Source organism: Bufo bufo, chromosome 8 (genome assembly GCF_905171765.1).
Source record: "Bufo bufo chromosome 8, aBufBuf1.1, whole genome shotgun sequence".
Lineage (NCBI taxonomy): Eukaryota > Metazoa > Chordata > Amphibia > Anura > Bufonidae > Bufo > Bufo bufo.
Window position 1 is genome coordinate 208,520,302 of NC_053396.1, and position 12,361 is coordinate 208,532,662.

General features: G+C 44.3%; 1 protein-coding gene across 2 annotated transcripts in view; it reads right to left on the bottom strand.

The window, feature by feature from the left end:
• Positions 1–6,397, bottom strand: part of LOC121009464 (class II histocompatibility antigen, M alpha chain) — a 34,806-nt gene extending 28,409 nt beyond the window's left edge. The window contains exons 1-3 of one of the 2 annotated variants that reach the window (XM_040442590.1): positions 5,949–6,397; positions 3,687–3,947; positions 1,196–1,477 (exon numbers count right to left, since the gene is read on the bottom strand). In XM_040442590.1, coding sequence (XP_040298524.1) covers positions 1,196–1,477; positions 3,687–3,947; positions 5,949–6,027 — 622 coding nt within the window. In that variant the 5' untranslated portion in view covers positions 6,028–6,397. The remainder of the gene's footprint in view (positions 1–1,195; positions 1,478–3,686; positions 3,948–5,948) is intronic. The other variant, XM_040442591.1, reaches the window with a different exon arrangement.
• Between the last annotated feature and the right edge of the window lie 5,964 nt (positions 6,398–12,361).

A 12,361-nucleotide genomic window follows, 5' to 3' on the forward strand; every position in this document is an offset into this window, starting at 1 on the left:
ACGAACGTTGTGCGTCCATTCCGTGCATTGGGGACCGCAAATTGCAACTTGAATAGGTCCGTGATCCATCTGCACCGCAAAAAAAATAGAACATGTTCTATTTGTTTGCTGTGCGGAGGCACGGCCAGAAACACTACGGAGGCACTCCGAAGTGCTTCCGTGGGGTTCCCATCCGTGCTTCCGTAACATCTCCGTGATTGCGGATCCATTCAAGTGAATGGGTCCGCATCCGTGATACGGTCACGGGCACACAACATTCCTAAAGGAGTTTTCTGGAATATATATTGAAGGGCTAGCTTTAAACTAGGTGATCCATGTGTGATAGGATTTCTTCTTATTATTATTTTATTTATATTTTAATTTCTTTTGTGCACATAATATGTCCCCCAGGAGGTCATTGTTTTTTTTTTTACCTTTTTTTCTTCTTCACTGTTTCCACTGTAACTGGGGCTTTCACACAGGCAGAGCTGATCAGGGTCTCCTTAGACCCTGCAACTCTGCTCCTGCTCCAGACAGCCCCAGCGGTCACGTGACCACCAGGACTAGCAGAGGAAGCGGCTCTTGCCCTCCTCCCTGCGCTCGTACAGCGCTCTGCTGCCAGCACAGGAGAAGGCAGAAGCTATAATAAACCGCTCCTGTCTTCTCCTCAGGGTCCCCACTGTGTCTGTCAGCCGGGACCCGACCTGCTCCTGCTAGACTGCAGGAGCAGGACCTTTAATCCCAGCGCTGATCAGTGCTGGGATTAAAGCGCTGCCTGCACGTGTATATACTGTATGTGCGATCTGCACAGGGCATGTGCAGATAGGACATATATACACAGTGGGCAGTCAGGAAGGGGTTAATAAATGACCCCCCAATTTGGTTGAAAGAAATCACTTGATTCATTCAAGCTTAATTATTAGCAAAAGATGCTGATTTAAGATTTGTTAACTTCATTTTCGGAAAATGACAACAGACTGATACGAATTAGGCTCTGTTCACATCTGCATCGTAGTTTTTATGATATAATGAGATGGCGTTGCAGTGCGGGAACCATCGTCACATGATGGGCAGGATAGGTCATTAATATAACATTCCTGGAAAACCCATGTAACTGCTTTACGTCAGGTTAGATAAGATCCTGCCCCCCCGCACCTAGAATGAGATGAAGCATGTGAGTTTAGACTCCGTTCCTATACGACAGCGATGCACTTACCCCAGTACTGTACGATAGTTCTGTTATCTCCCGCCACTTGTACTTCACAAGAAAATACATCATTGTGGTAGGGAGTGACATTGAGGTAGGAGAAAGCCTGGAAGGACAGATCAACCTTAGCAAAATATTGAGAGGAGATTAAAGATGTTGTCAAATGTTTGGCATCTTTCCTCCAGGTGATGGTCAGAGCTGGGGGATAGACATCACTAATGGCACAGATCAATGTGTTTTCCACACCCAGTCTCAGAGGATGTCCAGTGAAAACGGTCACTTGTGCACCACCTATACAAAGAAACACAGAAAGACTGTAAAATCTGGATACTGAAGGTATATAATCTATTGGTTATAAACAGTGATGGTCGGTTCGCAGTGTTCGCCAGCGAACACATGCGGGCTGCCATCTTTAGTAAGGTAGACTCACCCATCCGGCAATGCACAGGTGAGCCCTTACCTGTGTCGGGAGCCAGTCTGAAATCAAATGCAGTCCTCGGGAGCAGGCAGTTCCAAGAACAGCCGCCGGGGGCCTTCATCGGGCTGTTCTCGGAACTGCCTGCTCCCGGTGACCGCATTTGATTTCAGACCGGCTCCCGGCACAGGCACAGGTAAGGGCTCACCTGTGCATCGCCAGACGGGTGAGTCTACCTTACTAAAGATGGCAGCCCGCATGTGTTCGCTGGCGAACACTGCGAACTGACCATCACTGGTTATAAAGGCCTCTTGCATAGAATAAATTTTCAAACTGTACATATTTTTGGGGATTTTAAGTCTAAAGCTGTGTTCAGAATTCTACATTTGATCTTCTGGGGGTCTGGGGTGTCAGACCCCCTACTGAGCAGATACTGATAGAATAGGTAATCAATATGAAAATCCTGAAATAAACCTATAAAGCGGTTCTCTGGTTCAACAAAATGTCTAATTCGTAGTTGAAATACTTCTTTTGACCTTTCTGGTTCATTTCCATCAATTCACAGGCCTTTCTTCATTTGTGTAAAATGCACTCTGTGCTTTGGTTTTCTGAGACACCCCCCTGCTTTTGGCTGGTTCATCAAATTGCAGAGAGGAGTGTTTCAGTCAGATTACCAAAGCACAGTGTGCATAGAGTAGTCTGCGAAGATGGTGCCCATTTCACAAAAATGAACAGGGAACTAGGAATCATAGGAACCATGGCAGGAACAAAGAAGGGCACCTGGCATTTTAGCATCGTGCATTTTTGTTTATGGGGAACTGGATAGTCACTTTAATTGCTTAGCTGTGGCACCGTTTATTTTTCCTTATAACAGATTACTCTTTAAGACCCTGAACAAGCAGGGAATGCCAGGAGAGAGAATACAGGTTGTAACTTTAAAGTGGTTCTGCACTTTCATTTAACTGATGATCTATCCTCTGGATAGATCATCAGCTTCTGATCGGCGGGGGTCCAACACCCAGGACCCCCGCCGATCAGCTGTTTGAGAAGGCAGCGGCGCTTCAGGAGCGCCGCGGCCTTCTCACTGTTTACCACTGGCCCAGTGACGTCACGACTAGTATCAACTAGCGTGGGCGGGGCTAAGGTCTGTTCACTTGAATGGAGCTTAGCCCCGCCCACGCTAGTTGATACTAGTAGTGACGTCAGTGGGCCGGTGGTAAACAGTGAGAAGGCCTCGGCGCTACTGGAGCGCTGCTGCCTTCTCAAACAGCTGATCGGCAGGGGTCCCGGGTGTCGGACCCCCGCCGATCAGAAGCTGATGATCTATCCAGAGGATAGATCATCAGTTAAATGAAAGTGCAGAACCCCTTTAAATCTGTGCAAGATTAGTAACACACTGTACTTACAAAGTGAATTTCATAAATGAGAAAATGATGCGAAAAAGATGTACAATATACAACCTTGACCTATACAACCATTTCCACAAAACTGAATGGAAACTTTGAAAGTTTGGGTGAGTATTCTATTGAAAACATATTGGAGGCACTGTTTCTCATTGAGGAGCTCCAGTGGTGTATGGAAACTTATTGTAAAAGTATGAATTGATTTGCATACATGAAAACATGTCAAATGACTTGAAACAAGTGGCTGTCAAACAACGTCAGACTGAAGTTCCTTGGGCCCACCAGAGGAAATGATTCTGAGGGCCCACCCTGTGTGTATATAGGACCTTAAGGGTCCTCTTTTACAAGAGGTCCATTATTGTCATAGCTTGGACCCACCGGAGGATCCTCTGGTGCTCTGGTGGGCCAGTCCTTGACCCTGCTGTCAAACCGAAATCATTGTTTGGCTACTCATCTTGAGGCTAGAAGAATATACATTCCACAAATCAGAAACAGCTTTCGTACACACGCTACACTGAATTTTGCAAATTATGGAAATTCCAGATCAGACCCTAAGGGGTTAAGTTGGACTTCAGAAGGTACAGTGGCTCACGTAAAAAAAAGGGATCTTTGAGGATCCCTGCAAGCTGACCCTCAATGATCCTAAATTATTTGCAAATATGGAACCCTTCTAAAATCTTACCTCTGGCTTCAGGAGTAATATTTTCCAGTGCTTTGGTCAACTCTTCCCTAAACCGGTTGCATAGCTTTACATGGGAGGTTATGGTTGAGGGGTTAGAGAAAGCCTGGTCACGCCACTTGTGAAAGTCTCTGATCCAAGGAGTGACAGTGTTATCACTAAAGTTGTAACTGAACATCTGATCTTCATCAAACATCTTCAGAAGCCCCGATGATGGCTCGGTGGGCTGACAAAACAACACCTGACTTAACAAATGATCACCATCTGAAAAAGACAATATAAAAGGTGGAGGTGAGAAGTGATGGGGAGGGGGGGGGGTCAAAAATATATATATTACACTAAAGCAAAACAGATCCAAAAAAATGCATAGAAGTTTGCTGGCACTTAACTTTTTGGACTGTTTTACATGACCTGGCCAGAGTCCACAGGTTCTGTGATTGTTCTAAGTGGTTCTTAAAGTCTTCAATAACTTGTCCACTCTTGTATTGCATTATTGTGTACACTGTTTGCTAATGATGGCACCAGTTGGAATCACTAGTTGAGAAGCATCACGTGGTCATATCCTAGGACCTACAGCCTCAAGTGTCACTGTACAGCATGTCTAGTGTCCCCTTCTTGCTAGTCAGTAATAAGGGATGCACTGATAAAGTCGTCCATGCTTCTTAATGTCTGTTAGTCAATCTGCTATGTTTTGGCAGAGCCTTTATGAAACCAGAAAGGCTGGTGAGATGCTCTTTAAATAAAAATTTAAAAATTAAAATGAAATTCTATGTCTAGATTCTAGGGGAATGTTCTACCCTTTCTTTTGTCGACCATTTAAATTCTCATTCGCAAAACTACATTAATCAAATTTTTGGTAGCAAATTTGCAACACAGAATTGATCTGCTAACTGTACGGAAAATTGCACCATACCTTGATAGGTTGACTTTAGGAACCAAGCTGACCTCTGCACGTCTAAGCACAATAGTTGATGATGGTATTAATGATGATGTTATGTACTAATCATCAACTTTGATTGACTACTATGCATTCTTTATCCTATTAATACTGTTTCTGACACTGTGCATCTACAGTACAGACCAAAAGTTTGGACACACCTTCTCATTCAAAGAGTTTTCTTTATTTTCATGGCTATGAAGGCATCAAAACTATGAATTAACACATGTGGAATTATATACATAACAAACAAGTGTGAAACAACTGAAAATATATCATATTCTAGGTTCTTCAAAGTAGCCACCTTTTGCTTTGATTACTGCTTTGCACACTCTTGGCATTCTCTTGATGAGCTTCAAGAGGTAGTCCCCTGAAATGGTCTTCCAACAGTCTTGAAGGAGTTCCCAGAGATGCTTAGCACTTGTTGGCCCTTTTGCCTTCACTCTGCGGTCCAGCTCACCCCAAACCATCTCGATTGGGGTCAGGTCCGGTGACTGTGGAGGCCAGGTCATCTGGCGCAGCACCCCATCACTCTCCTTCATGGTCAAATAGCCCTTACTTTCAAAGTTTTCCCAATTTTTCGGCTGACTGACTGATCTTAATTACTTAAAGTAGTGATGGCCACTCGTTTTTCTTTACTTAGCTGCTTTTTTCTTGCCATAATACAAATTCTAACAGTCTATTCAGTAGGACTATCAGCTGTGTATCCACCTGACTTCTCCTCAATGCAACTGATGGTCCCAACCCCATTTATAAGGCAAGAAATCCCACTTATTAAACCTGACAGGGCACACCTGTGAAGTGAAAACCATTTCAGGGGACTACCTCTTGAAGCTCATCAAGAGAATGCCAAGAGTGTGCAAAGCAGTAATCAAAGCAAAAGGTGGCTACTTTGAAGAACCTAGAATATGACATATTTTCAGTTGTTTCACACTTGTTTGTTATGTATATAATTCCACATGTGTTAATTCATAGTTTTGATGCTTTCAATGTGAATCTACAATTTTCATAGTCATGAAAATAAAGAAAACTCTTCGAATGAGAAGGTGTGTCCAAACTTTTGGTCTGTACTGTATGTGAAGTTGTGGAAAATAAGATTTCTATTACAGTAAATTTGGACCACCCTACGACTGCACTGGAGATGTGAAATATATTTTTATATAACATTGCATTAGGAAAATTCTATGTCCGCCTTTTTATTAGGATCATAACTTAATATCTTTCTAGCCAAACCAATAATACTACGAGACCCGCTGCTTCCAGTGTATAGACATGGTACAAGAGTGCGGCCATTCACATTGTAGCAAGGAAGAAATATTGTCACCTACCGCAGTGACCCAGCATGGCCAGCAGGGGGACCAGCAGCACCAAAGTATTTTGAGGACTGTTCAAGCAGAGCCGCGGCATGTTCAGAAAATCTTCTTAGTACGGAGTGAGAACTGCTTATGGCTGCTCCGTCAGTGGGTTCCTTCTACAACCGGTGAAGCATTTATTGAGCTGCGACACATCTAGCTCTACGGCCCAGTATTAGTCGAGTGATGCTTGGGTGACCGGTCATTCCTGTGCACGGCTCCTAGGCTCCAGAACAGCTAGCTTATAATAATAATAATAATAGAGTGCGGAGGTCATCTACTTCATGTGGTGCTGCATCTCGAGTTTTTTCTGCAGTCACAAAGTTGCCAGTGGGAGATCTGCATGGAGTCTGTCACTTCTGCATGGTTAATGCCACCAGCATAAGTCTATTTGATAGCATCACAGGACTGGCTGCACTGTGTAGAACACACCTATTATGCTTTATACTGACACATCTGACCAATAAAGGAGCTCTGCTGAGTCTCGTTGCTTGTTGCTTGGTAGACTCTTTTCTCAGACTCATCTGTTTGTGATTTGCTGGAAAACTGAATGGTTATCACCTTTTTTAATTATACATGTAGAGAAAATAAATCCTGTAACTATAAAAGAAGTCCAGAGATGGCAAAGTATTTATACATGTATGAGTAAAGAGGCTAGGTTCTGAAAGTATGACGAGTAAGGGGGACTCAGGGTTACTCAGTAGGTTCTGCGCTGGAGGGTTGTGACTACTTGCACCTCGTGATGGTTGTGTTTGTAATCGCTGGTGATTGGTTTGCTGCTTACAAATGATTTACTATTATCTTCTCTTGTGGCGCAATCCATGTGAATAGGTGACATAGCAAGCAACTTTTGAATGACAACGTGGTGGTAAAACGACCAAATTGACCATGTTGTGGTTGATGCAGGGTTTGGTCAACTCTTGCCTAAACCGGTTGCATAGCTTCGCATGGGAGGTTATGGTTGAGGGGTTAGGGGTACTGGGGCACATGTACTATACGCCAGGTGTTTGAGCTTACATCATTTTGCGCACATATTTGTGACTTTTAACCGTTGTCCGTTTCTCTCGGCAGCTGAGCTTTTTTGGACAAGGGCAGGGTCACTGTGGCCCACCACATTTACAATAACTTATGGCAAAAAAATGGTGCAAATTATAACAGAAATCTGGCTGGTCTAGATTTCAATCTCTGGCGCACGGAGAGCACAAGAACAGTGTTGAGCGAACTTGTGTTTTAAGTTCGGCATCGAAGGTTTGGGTTATCAGAGAATCTCATTTTGGATTCCGCTACCACGGACCATAACGGAATTCTATGATGGCATGCACCACAGTAGCCTATACGAGGCATTCCATATGCTGGAATATGCTGGCCATAGACTTCTATTATCACGGAATGCAATACGGAATGCCTCTTATCAGCCATCATAGAATTCTCCGATAACCCGAACCCGAACCTTGGACGCCGAACTTAAAACACAAGTTTGATCAACACTACACAAGAAACCAGATAAAGCACAGGTAAGGGGTATTTACACTGCAACAATGAGCAGACGATTGTCGGAAGGGAAGCGTTCGCCTGCGTTAGTGGAGGTAAAGCACCGCATTTACATGCAGCAATCACCTCCACAGTATGAGGACGAGGGACGGTTACTGCTATTGCTCATCCTCATATAACTGCAGAGTGCTGTTTAGACAGCATGATCTGCTGCTCAGAAATGATCATTGAGGCGTCTGCATGAACGTCTGATTCACCCGATAAAAGAGCGTTTCACGCATTGGGCATCCTGCGGCACCTTTAGGTTTACTCTGATTTCATTAAGTCTAAGTGCAACAAAAATGAAATGACAATGCGTTTGAAAGTCAATTTACTGTACATTAAACAATGCTATGCATACAGAATAAACAGAGTCAGTGTACGAATTATGACAAGAGTAGCAATCAGACTTTATAAACTGATAAAATGTAAGCAAATCCACACATCTAACGCAAATCTGATCAGAAACGCAACCATCAGTGAAATCTCCTGCTAGCCTAACATGGCTGCAAGAGAACGTACAACAACAGAAAAGAGAATACAGAAAGGAAAAAGCAAGAAAATAGGTAAAAAAGAAGAAACAGAAGAGAAAAAAAATCTGTGGGACCTTTAGACGGGCCAACTTTTGGGAACAAGTTTTTTTCCGTTAATCAACCCAAACAACAGGCCGTGTAAATCCTGCATTAGTGCCACATCCTAAACTGCTACTTGTAATTGGATTTGCAATAAAGAAGACTTTGTATGATGAGTGCCACAGTTTTCTCTGTTGTGTCCTATAAGAATGAACTTATACTTGACTGCTCAGCACCACTACAAACAAGGTCCTGGGAGCAAAGTGCATACAGGAAAGTGACTCATGTGAGGGCAGTGCCGTCCCATACCCCCTACTCCTAGTGGTTTACAGCACAAATATGCTGCACCGCTCAATAAATTTGCTGCATCCTACCATGGCTAACTTTAGTAAATAAGCCTCAGAGCTTATAGTTAATTCATAACTTCACACATCCTACTAAGAACCAGGTGGGTCAACACTTTGTGGGTCACATTTGGGTATAAATGGAAGCCCACTGCTAACAACCATATAAATAGATTTTTTTTCCTTTCTTTTTGACCATCAATAAAGTGTTGGCAGTGTGCCCTTCGATCAGCTTGGAGCAAACTGGGCGTTGCGGGAAAAGGTGCGGGTACGTTGCGGGAACATGCGTGATTTTTCCGTGCGAGTGCAAAACATTGTAATGCATTTCGCACTCGCGTGAGAAAAATCGTGCATGTTTGGTACCCAAACCCTTGGGATCGGTGTTCTGTAGATTGTAGTATTTTCCCTTATAACATGGTTATAAGAGAAAATAATAGCATTCTGAATACAGAATGCATAGTAAAATAGCGCTGGAGGGGTTAAAAAAACAAAAGAATAAATTTAACTCACCTTAATCCACTTGCTCGCGCAGCCCGACATCTCTTCTGTCTTCATCTTAGCTGTGTGCAGGAAAAGGACCTGTGGTGACGTCACTCTGGTCATCACATGGTCCGTCACATGATCTTTTACCGTGGTGATGGATCGTGTGATGACCGGAGTGACGTCACCACAGGTCCTTTTCCTGCACACAGCTAAGGTGAAGACAGAAGAGATGCCGGCTGCGCGAGCAAGTGGATTAAGGTGAGTTAAATTATTTATTTATTTATTTTAACCCCTCCAGCGCTATTTTACTATGTATTCTGTATTCAGAATGCTATTATTTTCCCTTATAACCATGTTATAAGGGAAAATAATAATGATCGGGTCTCCATCCTGATCGTCTCCTAGCAACCGTGCGTGAAAATCGCACCGCATCCGCACTTGCTTGCGGATGCTTGCGATTTTCACACAGCCCCATTCACTTCTATGGGGCCTGCGTTGCGTGGAAAGCGCACAATATAGAGCATGCTGCGATTTTCACGCAACGCACAAGTGATGCATGAAAATCACCGCTCATGTGCACAGCCCCATAGAAATGAATGGGTCCAGATTCAGTGCGGGTGCAATGTGTTCACCTCCCGCATTGCACCCATGCGGAATACTCGCCCATGTGAACTCAGCCTTAATTTAACAAATAGGGAACCTTCAGGGAAATCTCATGACTTTAGGTGATTTCCAAGATGCAAATAGAACTTTTACAAACAGATTTTCTTCTGAGTACACCTACATGAGTCATTGATGGCTGCTGTGTCTGGCTTATAACAGGGAAGGACAGCATACCAGGCAGTGTGAGAAGGAAACATTCACAGAAGAGGAGTGTCCGGGGTGAGCCAAACTCTCCAGAGTATAGCGCTTTTGAGAGTTTTTGGAAATTCAACAAGATATTCAGAGATTGTTCTGCTGCATTGCTAGGCTACTCCTTCCCTCTTTATTTATATAGACAAAAGTTAGGTGGTTACCGAGACTTCTATTGAATGAGGAAGAACAAATAAAGTTAACCTATGCTAATTTACGCTGTGCCCTCCCCACCAGTCTCCATAACCATACTCCATCTGTACAACATAAGTAATGTATGCATATTTTTCAGAAATGACCTAATGCTGATTTGCTGAAATTACTATACAGCATTAAGATGATGGTCAGCAGCATTACTTGTATGTGCTGTAAATAACCCATCTGTGTATAACACATATGAAAGCTCAGTGAGGTTAATGGCAGGCTTCCAGGCTAGATAGATTTTATGTTACAGTAAAAACCTCTCATGCATTGGAAGATGCCTTGACGCTGCCAAAGATTGGTTGCACATCGTCTTGTCCCTGGGGGTGCAGCAGGGATCCAGCCTTCCTTTTTATTATTTTGTTTAATATTAAAACAGTACCTACTTGAGTTGTCAAACTCCACAAACTTCCATAAGTGGCTTTGTGCTAGCTTATGTGGGGTTTCGCTCTGGTAGACAGGATTAGCGGACGCAGTATAGAGGCAAGTTCTTTGGATCAAACAGTTCAGTGTTTTATTCACACTTTAGGCAAGTGACAAAACAAGCAGTCATAAACAAGCAAAAAGTAACCTTGCGGTGTTGGTGGTAATTCACACCATGCAGCAATTTTGCCTCAAAGAATCCTTGAGCATAGAAGCACCAAACTGTTTTCATGCCAAACAGGTAGAAAGCCTTCATCCAGACACAAGGCTCCCAGATCCCAACACAGAGACCTCGCTTCTGAGCCCAGCTGCCTATTTAAGGACAGCCAGGTGCTGCCAAAACCCGGACCGGCACTTAAAATCCGGTCCGGTATTTGACCTCACCTGGCTGTACATCAGCCCAGCAGCACATGCTGGGAGGAAAATACCTGTTTTCCCAGACCAAACTTCTCACTGTGTCACATACTCCCTCCCTTTGTTCAACCCTGAGGGGGTGAACACACGCCAGACAGTATACCCGGGACAGGGCATCCGCATTTCCCTGTAACCAGCCTGCCCTGTGTTCCACCGAAAATGTAAAGTTTTGTAGGGAGAGAAACCATCGGGTGACCCGGGCATTTCTGTCCTTGGCCTGGCTCATCCACTTGAGATGGGAATGGTCAGTCACCAGGTAGAATTTTCCCCCCAATAAATAATAGCAGAGAGATTCTAGTGCCCACTTGATAGCCAGGCACTCTCTCTCCACTATACTATACCGGGTCCCGGCGGGTGAGCGTACGGCTGAGGAAGACAACGGGATGCTCCTCCCCGTTGACTTCCTGAGACAGTACAGCACCGAGGCCTACTTCGGAGGCGTCGGTCTGTACTATAAACTCCCTTTTGAAGTTGGGCGTCACCAAAACCGGGGACCCGCACAGGGCCGACTTCAAATCGGAGAAAGCCTCTTCCGCCCGATCATCCCAGCGAACCATCGTTGAATTGTGTCCCTTCAAGAGTCCTGTCAAGGGCGCGGCTAGAGCAGCAAAGTGGGAAACAAACCTCATGTAATTCCCAGGAATGACTTTATTTGCCTAGTGGAAACAAAAGTGCAGGAGCAGCACTCAACGGTCCGTCCTTGTTGTAGGGAGTTGCAACAGCCCCGCAACAGCCGCGGATCCAATCAGCCAGAAAATACGTGAAAATCAAACAGCGGTGGCAGCATCTCCCATCATTCCATCTTTATTAGAGCTTCACAGCATACAAAAAATCAGCAACATTTCGGCTGTACAACAGCCTTTGTCAAGCATAAAAAACATATGGCAAAATTGCATATAAATACCCACACCCAGGAACACCCACAATTGTCAGAACCAATTAAACATAGCCATATCATCCACCCATCCCATTACCTCTCTGCACAAAGACTCCCATACTAATCACATCACCTGTAGTTACCCTCTCCTTATCCGCAATGGTTTCAGCTGTGGTCCGCGTCTTCAAAACCACACTGCGCATGTCCATGTAGCGATTGGCCCCGCTCCACGTCACACACGCGCTCCCGGAGCGAAGTCCCGCGATAGCCGACGTCAGAAACAGCTGACCACAGCATCATAGAGACTCCACCCCGCTCGCCCGCGCAGACATGGAGCTAGGCGTCGCGTTACCTAGGGGATGCATCCGCGTCAGTGAATAGGGACTGCGTATGAAGCAACCATAATTTATGACCACAACTGAAACACCCTGGGACAACATATATGCTCAATATCCACAGCGTATATCACAGTGGATACTGATCAAACCATAAATGCAGTGTAAATAACTGTCATCTTATATTATTATCACACAGATTGGGCGCTGAATAGAACATATTACACTGCACCAGGCAACAGGTGTATCGTCTGTGTGCATAGATATATTAAATGGTGATGCATGATATAGTCAAATCTGACAAAAAAAATTTTTAAAAGAAAAAATGAATCCTAGCATGGGTGGGACCTCAGCCCCC